Genomic DNA, 12,363 nt, shown 5'->3' with positions numbered 1-12,363 from the left:
TCATGATGACTGTAGGAAGTTGAACTTGATGACCCAAATGGTCTGTTTCAAACCTATGTGCCTAGTAAAACATACCTAAAGGCCCTAAGTGAATTGTTTTTTCCACGTCTGCGGTAAAACACCGTGAAAGAGGGGGGAGGGTTGTTCTTCTAGAGATACTAAGCAAACAACTTGCCTGATCCTTGACTGCCCTTTGGTGTAGGGCTGCCAGCACTGTTTGTAATAGGCTCAGTACTGCATTAAGTTGCGCTTACTGGGGGATCGACCAGCTGTACATTGTCTAATACAATTACTCTGTCAAATCCTATTATTATTGGTGGATGTTATACAAAGAACCCCCCTTCCCCCCCCTTTTTTTTTTCTTCCAGATAGAACGATTCAATGAGCAAAACCAAATATCTTAAATTTTAAAATCCATATAACAACAATTTTAATGATGTGTGTGAGCTGTACCTCCTGTAGGATTTCTGTAGTTATCCAAATATTACAAAAAAGCACAAGTCAAACCAGCATCTTCTAATGCAGACCTGGATTGTGGTTTGGGATTCTTGTGAGATCCTCTTTCCAGCTAATAACATACATAAGATACCCCAGGGGAAAAACATAGTTCAGACAAGTTCTACTACATGGAAATTTCCAGAGGTCAAACCTAAATCCTCTGTCTTGAATGCACATGCCAAAGTTGAATTCATCAGCAAAACTAACTGCATTATCTTCACTACATTCTCAAGGAGATACAGGACACCATTTTTAGCAATTAAAACTGTATCTAGCAAAGGGCTAAAAGATTGTCCACTGATTAACCCAATAACTTTTAATAACCAACCTCAAAAGTTTAATACCCATTCTAGATACCGCCTCTCCATCTAATCCTTTGAGAAGCCATAAACACTGTCCATTGAAGAACATTCTTTCTAGCTAAATTGAGTTTTTCTAAAGCCAATATTCATTCTATCTTCCTTGGTCATTAAACACTACTCTGAAGACAGATATTCGCTGTGCCATAATTTTTTTCAGAATCATATTAGTACATCAAATTTACATCAAGCAGACCCAGGTGAGAAGTTCTTCTGGGGTTTAACCTTTTTTTTTCTTCCCTGATTAACTGTCAGTTCAACTGTAGCAATCAAAGCAGGAAAACTTCATTCTTGAGACCAAAATATTTCACCTTAATAACAAGACAAATTAGAAGACAGCTTGGCATACCAAATCAATTCCCAAATCTTAATTTTCAGAGTGACTGTCCATAATTATTCATACTATTTCTATTTGACAGGACCTGGATCCATTTTACTGTTGTTATTCCACAGATTAGGGTATACATTTGAAAGGTTAATACTCCTTTGACTGTTAGAACAGTGGCTATTTTTTCATTACTTAAAGTCAAGATTTTGACCAATGCATACATAACATTAACACATTATTTTGGCTAAATGTCTTGCCTGACATCAGCAATGCCCTTACTTTTAATGGAGATGTTAAGAGTACATTTTTCACACACAGCCTAATATGGGCAAATTCAGCCCCTGCATCTTTGATCAAATGCAATTCTGTAATTATGTTCAGTAAATGTCACTGAGATCAATGGTTAACTTAGTATACAAAGCAATGTCTTCAACTACTATAAAGCCATGCAGTGCCAGACTAATTATTTTGCCTATACAACCATGTCACATTTATTACAGACATTAGCAGTAAATGGAAAGAGTGCAGTTCTTCTATTACTGAATTAAGCACAAGTAATTGTTAAGTGAAAACATAAAACAGGAGTATGGCTAACAGAAAAATCAAATTTAACAAGGAAACTATTCACTTAGGAAATTGTTTTGGTATTTAACAATAATTATCTCCCAGAAGAAAGGTGTGAAATAAACAGCAGTCTAAATTTTCTAGACATGGGACTTTGATGTAATTAAAATTTTATCTGATAGCATTGTTTCCACTAAGTCACAGGGGACTACAGGCTAATACATTTGTTGGTGGCATAATGAAACACTAAGACTGTATTTTAACAAGTCTTGTTATGCACAAGTTTATATAAAGATCTTGCCAACGCTGTTCCCATCATTAATGTACTTCACTGAGATTCCACTGAGATGCAAGATTTGGTTACCCCACAGACACCTAAAAATAGCAGTACTTTGTAAATGAAAGTGCCCTAATGTCCTTTGTTTTACAATACATTTGTGCTACTTTTTCATTTGTTAAATATTCCAATTGTGAAATCATTGCTTCATTTCTAGAAAAGCAAAATTATTCCAGCACACACTTATTTTTCTTACACCTACTATCAGTGTTGCCTAGGGTATGACTTCATCAATGTTTACCAGCTTTTTCTGACTAGACACTGCATGATAAAATAATTCTATCATGAAGTATCTTAAGCAGAAGCACGTGCCAATAATGGGATAACGTAAGCCTAAGAGTTCTTTATGTGACAAAAAGACTAACAACATGTTACTGCTGAAAAGAGTTGTCTGGAGATTTTGGCTCTTGCTTTAGCAATAAAAATAAATAAATAAATAAATAATGTAAATAATGCTTTGGAGCACTACTGTCCAAATTTTTCAGTAAAAAACCTGAAGCTGCCTGTTGTCATCTGCAGTGAATTTTGTCATACGAACCAGAGAAAAGGGAACTCTCATCTGTTAAATCTCCATGGTGTTAAAATGGTAGTTTATAGCTCCATCAAGGAGCAGCAGTCCTTTGTCATTTTGTCTCCCTTATTGTGCTTTTGATGAGGGCATGCAAGTGTAACAAAAGCAAATCCCCCCTCTAGGTAAGCAATGTCCAGAGAGGTAGGCTACAGTCCCTACTTAGCTGCGATGAGAGGAAAGTGCTTCTGACCACCAGCTCTACTTCTGAGCCTCCTCACAGCTCAAACAAGCCTGCAAGGCACCTTGTGTGCTCACGGCAATCCTAGCAATCTTCCTCCAATTCCCCTGCTTCACAGTCTTTCAAATAACTCCAGACACATCCTGTGAACGAAACATGGTGAGACCTCAGGATCAGACCTTTAATAACGGCCAATTCCCAGTGACAGCAAGTACAGCTATTCAGAGATATTTTGTCTGACAGCAAGGTTACATAAGCTTCTGCTTAAATTTTATAAATAACCTTCCTCTTGCTGTTATAGAATCTGCTGACAGATTTCACAATATTCATCCCATTCCTCTTACAAAACTCTGAGGAAGATTTATGGTGGCAAGGACTGCAGGCTGCACATCCTTTTGCAAATCTCTTTTCAGTCACTGTGGTAGCCCTTCCCTGTGCATCCATCCATATACATCGTGATGTGATTAGGCTATTGCGGTTTGGGCACTCTAGCTTTTTATCTGCTATACGTCCTCTTCACTAGCACTGGGATGTGATCCAACAAACCCTACTTAAACCCGCAGAGGCTACTGGCAAGACAACCTCTTTTAGAAAGCAAGTTTCCTAGGCTTTCCTGTACAATTCAAAAGGGATTTGAACTGGATTTCTAAGTTCCTTCAGACTTTACTGGAGCTGAGGGTTACTGACATAGATGTTTAAGATGTGAACATAACATCATGTATAACTGCTTGAGCTGAAGCTGTTCACAATTTCAAACTATGCATTAATCTATCTCACTGAGCAGACCTCTGCTTTCAAGTTATCTATGTGCTAAATAAATGTTGGCAGTAAGAATTACAAAGCAGTCTCTCTTAGCACACTAGCTGGAGCAGGTTCCTCTCCTGGTCCACAGTGAGTTTTATAGCCCACATCACCATCCAATACTAGAAGCCTGGTTTTATCAAGCATTTGCTCTCTTGTTCCAGATTCTGTATTTTGTATTTGCCAACATACCATGTTTCTCCCTCCCGGGTTTCAGGTGACTCATCAAGACATCTGGTCAATTTACGCTTGTTAACTGAGTAACAGTTTACGATAATAAACACAACCATAAATGCCGTTGTAGTAAAACACGGTTTCTCTCTCTGCTTCTTGTTGCTTTCTGATAGGGTCAAGCGGACGTTTCAAACTCATTGCTGATGCACTCATAAGACCCTTTCATGAGGGTTTGGAATAAGAGCAAGTTAGAAGTCTTAAGTTACTGCAATTACAGAATAATTCTTGCTCTACTTATCCACTGTTAAAAGACATTTTACCAGTGATAAGACTGCAAATTTTCATTCATTATAGAAACTCAGCACAATTATCATAACTATCTGCATTGTTCAAATAAATTAATGACTACAACAATGAATTTGCTTCTCAAGTATTAAATGCAATGTTACAATACTTGGGTTTAGATATAAATAGTTTCCCATCATTTGAATGAATAACTAACAAAAAAATTCTAAATAAAATCCGTTCATATAACAAAAAGCAAAACCACCAAACCCCTTCCTTCTCTTTCCTCTGCACTGACCCAAGTTCTAATTTTCTGACATGTTCATTTAAACTGACATGATTTGTAACAAAACCGCCATTACACAAGACAGCTAGAAACAGAGCTGTCTTTAACAATGAATCACAATTCTAAATTTTATGATTCACCCAAGTTTCTCTTCTGTTGAGCAAGACCAATGTGGCAAAAAAAGCTGAAGAATGGAAATGTGAATAGTAAAGCTGTTGTATAAAGCAAGGCATGCATATGCTTTATCTTTATTCAGACATTCTTAAGATCAGTCATCTAACCAGTAATTTTAAATGATTTCTAACTTCTAGTTTTTCCTTCAGATGTAACTATCTTTCTAGCTAACATATGAACAGTACAGACTATTTTGTTGAAAATAAACTGCAAATGAGTGCATAGTCAGATGTGCCTATTCCCTGGTATACCTTCCTACTCCTTCTCATTTAAGACATTTGCTGTTACTGTCTGTTACAGCGTTCTTGTGTAGGCAATCACATCAGAAACAGGATAAACTAATAGCATTGGCAATATCTCAGACTGAAAAAGAGCAGAACTATTGTCACATACAAGAATGAAATTACTGCTCTATTGAGTATAAACAAAAAATGAAATGACAATCCACTGGAAACCAAAGGACTGACTTCTACAAGAATTTTGTTTCACTTCATCTTCAAAAGTAAGTTAATAGAAACAGATGAATGTGTGATTTCTACATTCATAAGCTCCAGAAATTTCGAACTCCTTTTCCATTGATTTTTTTTTGCTGTTTACATATACATTCATAAAATTGTAAACATTTGTAGAGAAATCAGCAAAAAATGCTTAAATATACAATTCAAAATATCTGTATTCACTATCACATTATAAATGCAGTATCAAAATATTATACCAAACAGATTTCATATTTCATTGTTTAGCATTTCCTGATTTGGGGGTAGTTAAAAGGACTTGCACCATAGTAGTTTTGTCTTTTTCTGTATCTATATCACAAAATAATCTTTAAATAAATGATGTGTAGTACAGAACTTTTAAGAATATACTATCATGCAAAGTTTTCCACAGTCTGTAGAAACTTTATTTTTGAGAAGCTAAGTATTCAGGAGGTAGCTAAGAATCAGCAGGGAGAACGGACAAAACCTCTTCAAGAATCTTCCTTCAAAAACTCATGAAATCTTTCTAATACTGCTGAAGGCAGAATCTAATCATCCAGAAGCTTGCATTCAGGTCAGCCTCCACTCACAGAGCACCCTGCATGAAATCAACTCTTGTAATGGGGACCAGAGTAACGTGCACCACTAAAATTTCACACATGGCTATTTTCATGGCAGAAATTAGAAAGTAAGAAGGGAGAGGGAGTAAATTAATACCCTGTGTAGGAGAAAACCTATACAAAACTATCAAAACATACAATCAGTAATTCCAAAATCATGTATTGCTTACTATATGTGTAATACACATGATTGAAGTTGGAGATAAAAAAACAATGACAAAAACCACAACCAATCAACACACAAAAAACCCTGAAACTCTCATGACATGGAATAATAAAATACAATTTGCATGCACAATAATTGGCTATCCTTTATTAATGAGTTTGAGGCCAAGTCATTAGAATGAGGCTCTGCAACACATCTATAGAAAATAACATTTTGTACTGAACTCCTACCGTCAAAGACAGAAATCTTATTTTCTCAGTGTTATATGAATGTATCCTTCAGAGCTGCTAGAAATAGATTGCATTAGTGATAGACCTCTGAAAGAATTACCACAGTCAGAAGTCTTTTATATTAGCAGGCAATACCTCCAGGTTTCATTTCGTGGTAAGTCCTAAACTGATCTCCTGTAACACCTTCTGTGTAAATGGTAGAAGTTACTAGCTTAAGATTTACTCTGACTTTTTAAAGTATACCATAACCTCATTTAATACTGCAAGGAAATTAATGACCATAACATTTCATTTCTGCAGTTCGCAGTGTCCTTTATCAGGAATTCTACAATCTGCTGAGACAATATTGTTTTAACAGATAGAAGTTTGCACTCAGCAAACGCAAAAGACCTTCCTGAAATTCAGGGTTGACTAGTAGTTCAAAGCAATTCAATTACTGTAACACAGTAAGTGGGAACTGTAATTATTTTCATACTGAGTTTATTTAATGCACCTATAAATATCTCCTTACTATAAACAGTCACACATACACAATTCTATTAAATCTACAAAATTCTCTGTGAAAACAGGTGACAGTAAAGCTGTACGTGGCTGTTAAAATTATTTTCTATTAAATGCAAATAGTGGAAAAACATTTGGGTCACCGGCCTTGGAAGGTCAGTGGTTTTGAAGTCAAACTGGCAGCTGTTTAAGAGAGCTACACATCAGTGGTTAATTCCGGGGCCAATTCTGTTTAGCATCTTTAACAACCTGCACAGAAAGTGCCCTCAGCAAGTTTGAGGACAACACCAGTTTGAGAGGAGCAGTCAGTACCTACCTGAAAAGTCTGGCTGCCATTCAGAGGACCTTGACAGCCTGGAGAAATGGGCTGTCAGAAACCTCATGAACTTTAGCAGTGTAAATGCAAAGTCCTGCACCTCTTGTGCTCCTATTACTCTCTACAGCTACCTTCTTTACACCTGATTGAAGGGTATAAAGAAGAGAGAGCTGGAGTCTTCTCAGAAGTATATAGTGAAAGAATAAGGGGCCACAGACAAACTGCAGCAAGGGAAATTTCAAAACATGTATTAGGGAAAACGTTTTCAGCACAAGAGCAGACAAGCAGAGCAAGTGCCCAGAGAGGCTGTGTGATCTCCATCCTTGGAGATGCTGAGAACTCATCTGGACACATCCCTGAGCAACCTTCTCCAGGCTGGGTGGGATCTAAGTTTAAAACTAGCCCTGCTATGAGTGGAGGGTTGGACAACAGGACCTCCACAGCCTTCCTCTAGCCCAAAATTATTGTAGGGTTCTCCAATCCTAATTCTTTGAACAATCCTTACAGGTAACAAAAGTCTTACATTTGGTCTAACAGATATACTTATAAACATGTCCAGAGAGGTTGCCCAGAGAGGCTGTGGATGCCCCATCTCTGGAGGTGTTCAAGACCAGGTTAGATGAGGCCCTGGGCAACCTGATCAACTGGTTGGTATCCCTGCCCATGGCAGGGGCGTTGGAACTAGATGATCTTTGAGGTCTCTTCCAACCCAGGCCATTCTATGATTCAATGTCTTCACAACCTTGCCACCTGAAAAACGTCATGTTTTAACAGGTGAAATTGCTCCATTTTTTTTCCACAAAAAGAAGACTATAAAGTGACCTATCTCCTTTTTTTAAAAAAAAAAATTATTTATTTATTTATTTATTATTTCTCTTCAGAGAAAACTTTCCAGAAATGTGCTTCAGGTAAGGATGGTGAAGTAAACCCAACAAATAATACCATGAATTAGTCACTGATGCAGTATCAGTACTTAAAAATAAATTAAAGTTGATATTATATGAATAAAGCATTTGCCAAATACCAGTTAGGATGCACTCTACTATACTAGCATTCAGTATTTTCCTCTGCTGATCCCCAGAAATTTAAGTAAAATTAATGCTAAATTACAATGACTGAATTTTAGGCAGTTCCCACACCAGTACAGCCATAGACATCTGCGGAATAAACAACAGGTTCTAACCTCTTGCTTGTAGCCCAGGTCCACAAGTCTCGTGTGCTCCTGGACTGTCTTGGCGCACATACCATGGTACTAGCTGGCACCTGCGCCACTTATGGGTCTTCCACCTGAAACGAGGATGAAATAATCAAGTAGAAACAATTCATCTAAATTTGTAGCAATAAAATCACAAAGAATAAATTCCTTTGCCAAGCTGCTTCTTCCAAACAATATACCAAAAAGGTGAAATCAGGAGCAAAAAATTACCACAGACACAGCAAAGCACTGGGACAGTGAGTTTAAATGACTGCAACAGTGCCTCAGGAGATCCCAGAGCACTTAGGTCTAGGGTAGCCGAGTGGCAGCACCTTAGAAATGTGGAGCCAACCAAGAGATCCAATGCAGTGTATGGGCCCAGATCATATCAAAATAAAACAATCAAGAAGAAGTTGAAAAAAGCTTCGATTAAAAAAATGAAATATTGTGCTGCCTATATTATTTAATCTGTAATTTAAACTGCTAAGAAACTTCTACAAAATTCTATTCTAGTTTTGCAGAATACTCTAGGCCTTTAAATGTAATCCAGGGAAGTCCAGTTAATGTCGCAGTTCCAAAATAATCCAGAGTGTTTTGAATTACGCAGAGTGAGGGCAAAAAAAACCCTAAATCCACTGCTCAGATCATCTTCTGCTCTTTTGTATAAAGTGATCAAATCACTTACCTCAAGTTTCATTGTAACCTGCCTCTGCTGGCTAATATCTGAACTAATTCATGAGCAAATCTGAGTGCATGAGTCCACCTGTCACAGCATGTGTACAGGTCAGAAAGATACTAAAGGAAATATGCAGAAAATGTGTTCAGTAGCAGTTCATGTCATGAAAACCAAATCACCTCATTTACCACTCACTAGCAACTCTAGTTGCTACTTCTACTTAGCACATCATCCTGTAGTAGCTCAGGTAAAATTTGGTACTGAAGATTCTAAAGAGATGAGGAGCAGACAGTATTTTAAAGGATATAACTCTGATGCTGGTATTGACTAGAAAAAGATTTCAAATTATATTTCTCTCATGCTTGGAGTATTCACTGTGATAGCTTCCCAATGCTGTTTTGCATACTTTCATATCTTTCAGTTACATACAGTGTTGCCTCCAAATGAATTGGCAATGATAATTCTTACCAGATGATGAAAGCAATATATTTCTTTAATCTCAATCTGTTTTGGCCAAAATAAAATTAAATTCTATTTGTACCTCTGCAACAGAGTGTTTTCATGGAAATTAGCAAGCCTTTTTCTCTGTCCACTGGAAAAAAATTGGCTTCCAATTCAAATATATAAATTATACATTAAAAATAACCCTCATATATATTATTTTATCAAGTACATCTAAGCTTTCTCATGCCACTCAGACAGATGTTGCAAAACTGCCCCAAAAGTTTTCTTAAGCAGTTAAAGTGGTGTTCACCACCTGCTAGAATTGTCAGCCTTCTCTGGTGAAGATCAGTCAACACTGTACGTTAGGGGATGTATCAATGGGTGGGTCATCTCTGGATTGATGGGAATGGAAAAATGGAGAGTATGTTTCTGCATGGCAGCAGAACTGAGCTCTTCTAAATAGACTCTGCATTTCACTGGTTTAGATAATTTAAAATAGATTTTTTTTAATCATATAGAATTTCAAAATAATTGCAAGGCAAGATTTATCTTGGAAACCAATTCTTACTAGTTGCAATATTCCTGCAAAGAAACTGTAAAAAACAAACAAACAAACAAAAAAACATAATTTCCCAATTCAAAGGAAAGAAAATGTTGACATGTTGGTCTTGATACACTGTGGGCCCAACTGAGTGTACATATCTATTCAGAAACCTTGATTTAGCCATGCATCCTATTTTTCTTAAGTGGAATTCAACAAACTTTAGAGGTAGGTAGAGGTTGAAAAATCATGCATAAACTGCCTTTGGTTGATAAACACTACCTGTAGCTATAGCAGACGGGAGAAGCTTCACATTCTTTTTCCTCAAACAAAGTGTCTGGGCACTCACGACCACCATTAGCAGGGAGCTGGATAATGACTCGGTGACGGGACTGTTTTTTTACTACAACATCTCCTGCAAAGAGTAGAAAAACTTGTTTCTCCTGCTACTATACAGGGATGACAGTAATTAGAGAAAAATAAGATTTAACATAACAGGTATTTGAGTCAATCATTATAATAGTGACATACCACTTTGTCCATATTCAGAAAATTAAGCCTAATAGATAAAACACTTTAATCTCAGCTAAAGACCTAGAAGCAGAGTGAAACAGAAAGCAACAACAATGCCGTCCGAATGAATATACAGCTGAAGCGAACACACTGTCTAAGGGAACAAGAACAACCATCTCAGTCTGCTGCTACATATTAGTTTCAAAGCATAAATATGCTTTAATCATTGGCTTGCAAAACTAGAAACATAAATTAACAGAGAGAAATTATTATATTTCGTTATTTCTCCATTCACTAAGTGTCTCAATCAGAAAATCTAATTGCCTTTTGCTAATCTCTACAGCCAGGAATATAACAAATTTAATTTACACTCTTTGGTTATCTCCAGGATGGGCTTTAATTCTGCTCTTTATACCCTTGTTTCCCACAAGCATTACCCTACCAAGATCCACAAAATATTCCAAAAGAACATATTCTACATATAACAGTGAACTTTTATTTTCTCAGTCTAGAATTTACAGTTTATAGATTCTAATTATTATAGTCATTCATTATTAATGATAAATAGTAAATAGTTCCCATAAGAATTTTGATTTCCACTTCAAATACCTGTGCTTCAGGCAGAATATGAAGGGAAAACCCACAAATTTGTATTAATTCCATAGGAATAGCTAATGCACAAATATTTAAGGTAAAAATATTCGTTTTGGTGTTGTTTTATTTTATTTTACTTTATTATTTTTTTTTCAGAGAGCTGTAATGCAGACATTCAGTTGACTGGGTTGATACCAGCTTTGGTGGGTTACAACAGCAGCTGCAGCTTGTCTGAACACAGAAGCATACTGGACCATAGCCAAGCAATCATAATTAGGAGCAAGCAGTAGGAGAATCCCGGCAGTGGCTCTCCACCACCTGGCTGCTTTTTCAGAACTGAGAAAACCCTCTGCTCCTGAGTCAATCAGCTCCAGGAGAAGCCAGGGGCTGGCAAAAGGGACAAGACAGACGTGCTGCCCAAAGCCTCTGACTAGCTTGCTGACACAAATGGGTAAAGCCCATGGAAAAAAAAAAAAAAAAAGTTTGTGCAGTAGTATGAAAACATTGTTTGACACACAGAGGAGAAGAAATGCCCATACTGGTTAACTAATACACTATTTTATAGAAGAATACATCCTAGTTTGTGGTCAATATTAATGAAAATATGATCAACAAATCAATAACTTTCTTAAAAATGAAAAAAGGACAACATTTTTGTCCAAGATGATCTACCCCAACAAAACCATTTCAGCAAGAACCATTAATACTGATGTAAAAGAACACAGTATTTAATAATGAACAAGTATATATAATAGATTCAGTTTCAATGGTCTTAATTATCTGGTGTTTTTCAAAGGTTAGAAATTTAATCTTCCTAACCATTCTTTTATTTGTTAGAATGAACTAAGCTCTATTATGAATTACTGTGAAAATGACTTTATGTTTGTGTCCTTTACAAAGCATGAAGAATAGACTGTGACATTTGAAGTACATATATTTGATGTAACAATATCTTACATTCTGATAATATGGTAGCTGTGAGTAATCATCACATCCCGCACAGGGATTAGCACCCTGTGGAACAAGGAGTATTACAGACTTTGTCCGTAATGGTAGATATTAGAAACATACCTCCTTTTAAGCTTAAAAAAGAAAAAGAGATAAGGCAGAAAGATGTAGGCAATATTAAGCCAGTCATCACTTCAACTTCATGTACAATTATAATGTCATAAAAATTCAACCGATACCTGCACTGTTTTTAAGGGTTTTGCCAAGTGTATTAAAATTGCAATGCATATTTAAATCAGACCATTAACATCAACTAAATAACATCTTATTCTTATTAATTTTGCTTATTAAATTTCCTTCTGTTTTCCTTGGGGTAGAAAAAAAAACAGCAAAGGCAAAAGTTAGAGAGTTTTGCCCGAACTATATTAATATACATATATATCTTGGGATACACAGCCTCAGGTTTTCTGATGAACAAGCAGCATATGTACTTTTAAAGGCAAAATCTGACAATTCAAATGCAGTTTCTACAACTGCAGAAATATCTGTTTTAGTGCTATACTAAGAGATATATGTCTACCCTGTGAC

At 36.4% G+C, this 12,363-nt stretch overlaps 1 protein-coding gene across 1 annotated transcript in view; it reads right to left on the bottom strand.

The window, feature by feature from the left end:
- The window catches only part of THSD7A (thrombospondin type 1 domain containing 7A), a 293,994-nt gene that overhangs the window by 51,404 nt on the left and 230,227 nt on the right, over nt 1-12,363 (bottom strand). The window contains exons 14-15 of the mRNA XM_083824577.1: nt 10,003-10,135; nt 8,048-8,151 (exon numbers count right to left, since the gene is read on the bottom strand). Coding sequence (XP_083680703.1) covers nt 8,048-8,151; nt 10,003-10,135 — 237 coding nt within the window. The remainder of the gene's footprint in view (nt 1-8,047; nt 8,152-10,002; nt 10,136-12,363) is intronic.

Source organism: Anser anser (assembly GCF_964211835.1).
Source record: "Anser anser genome assembly, chromosome: 2".
NCBI lineage: Eukaryota > Metazoa > Chordata > Aves > Anseriformes > Anatidae > Anser > Anser anser.
The sequence above is the reverse complement of the archived record's forward strand: the minus strand, read 5'-3'. Positions and strand labels throughout refer to the sequence as shown.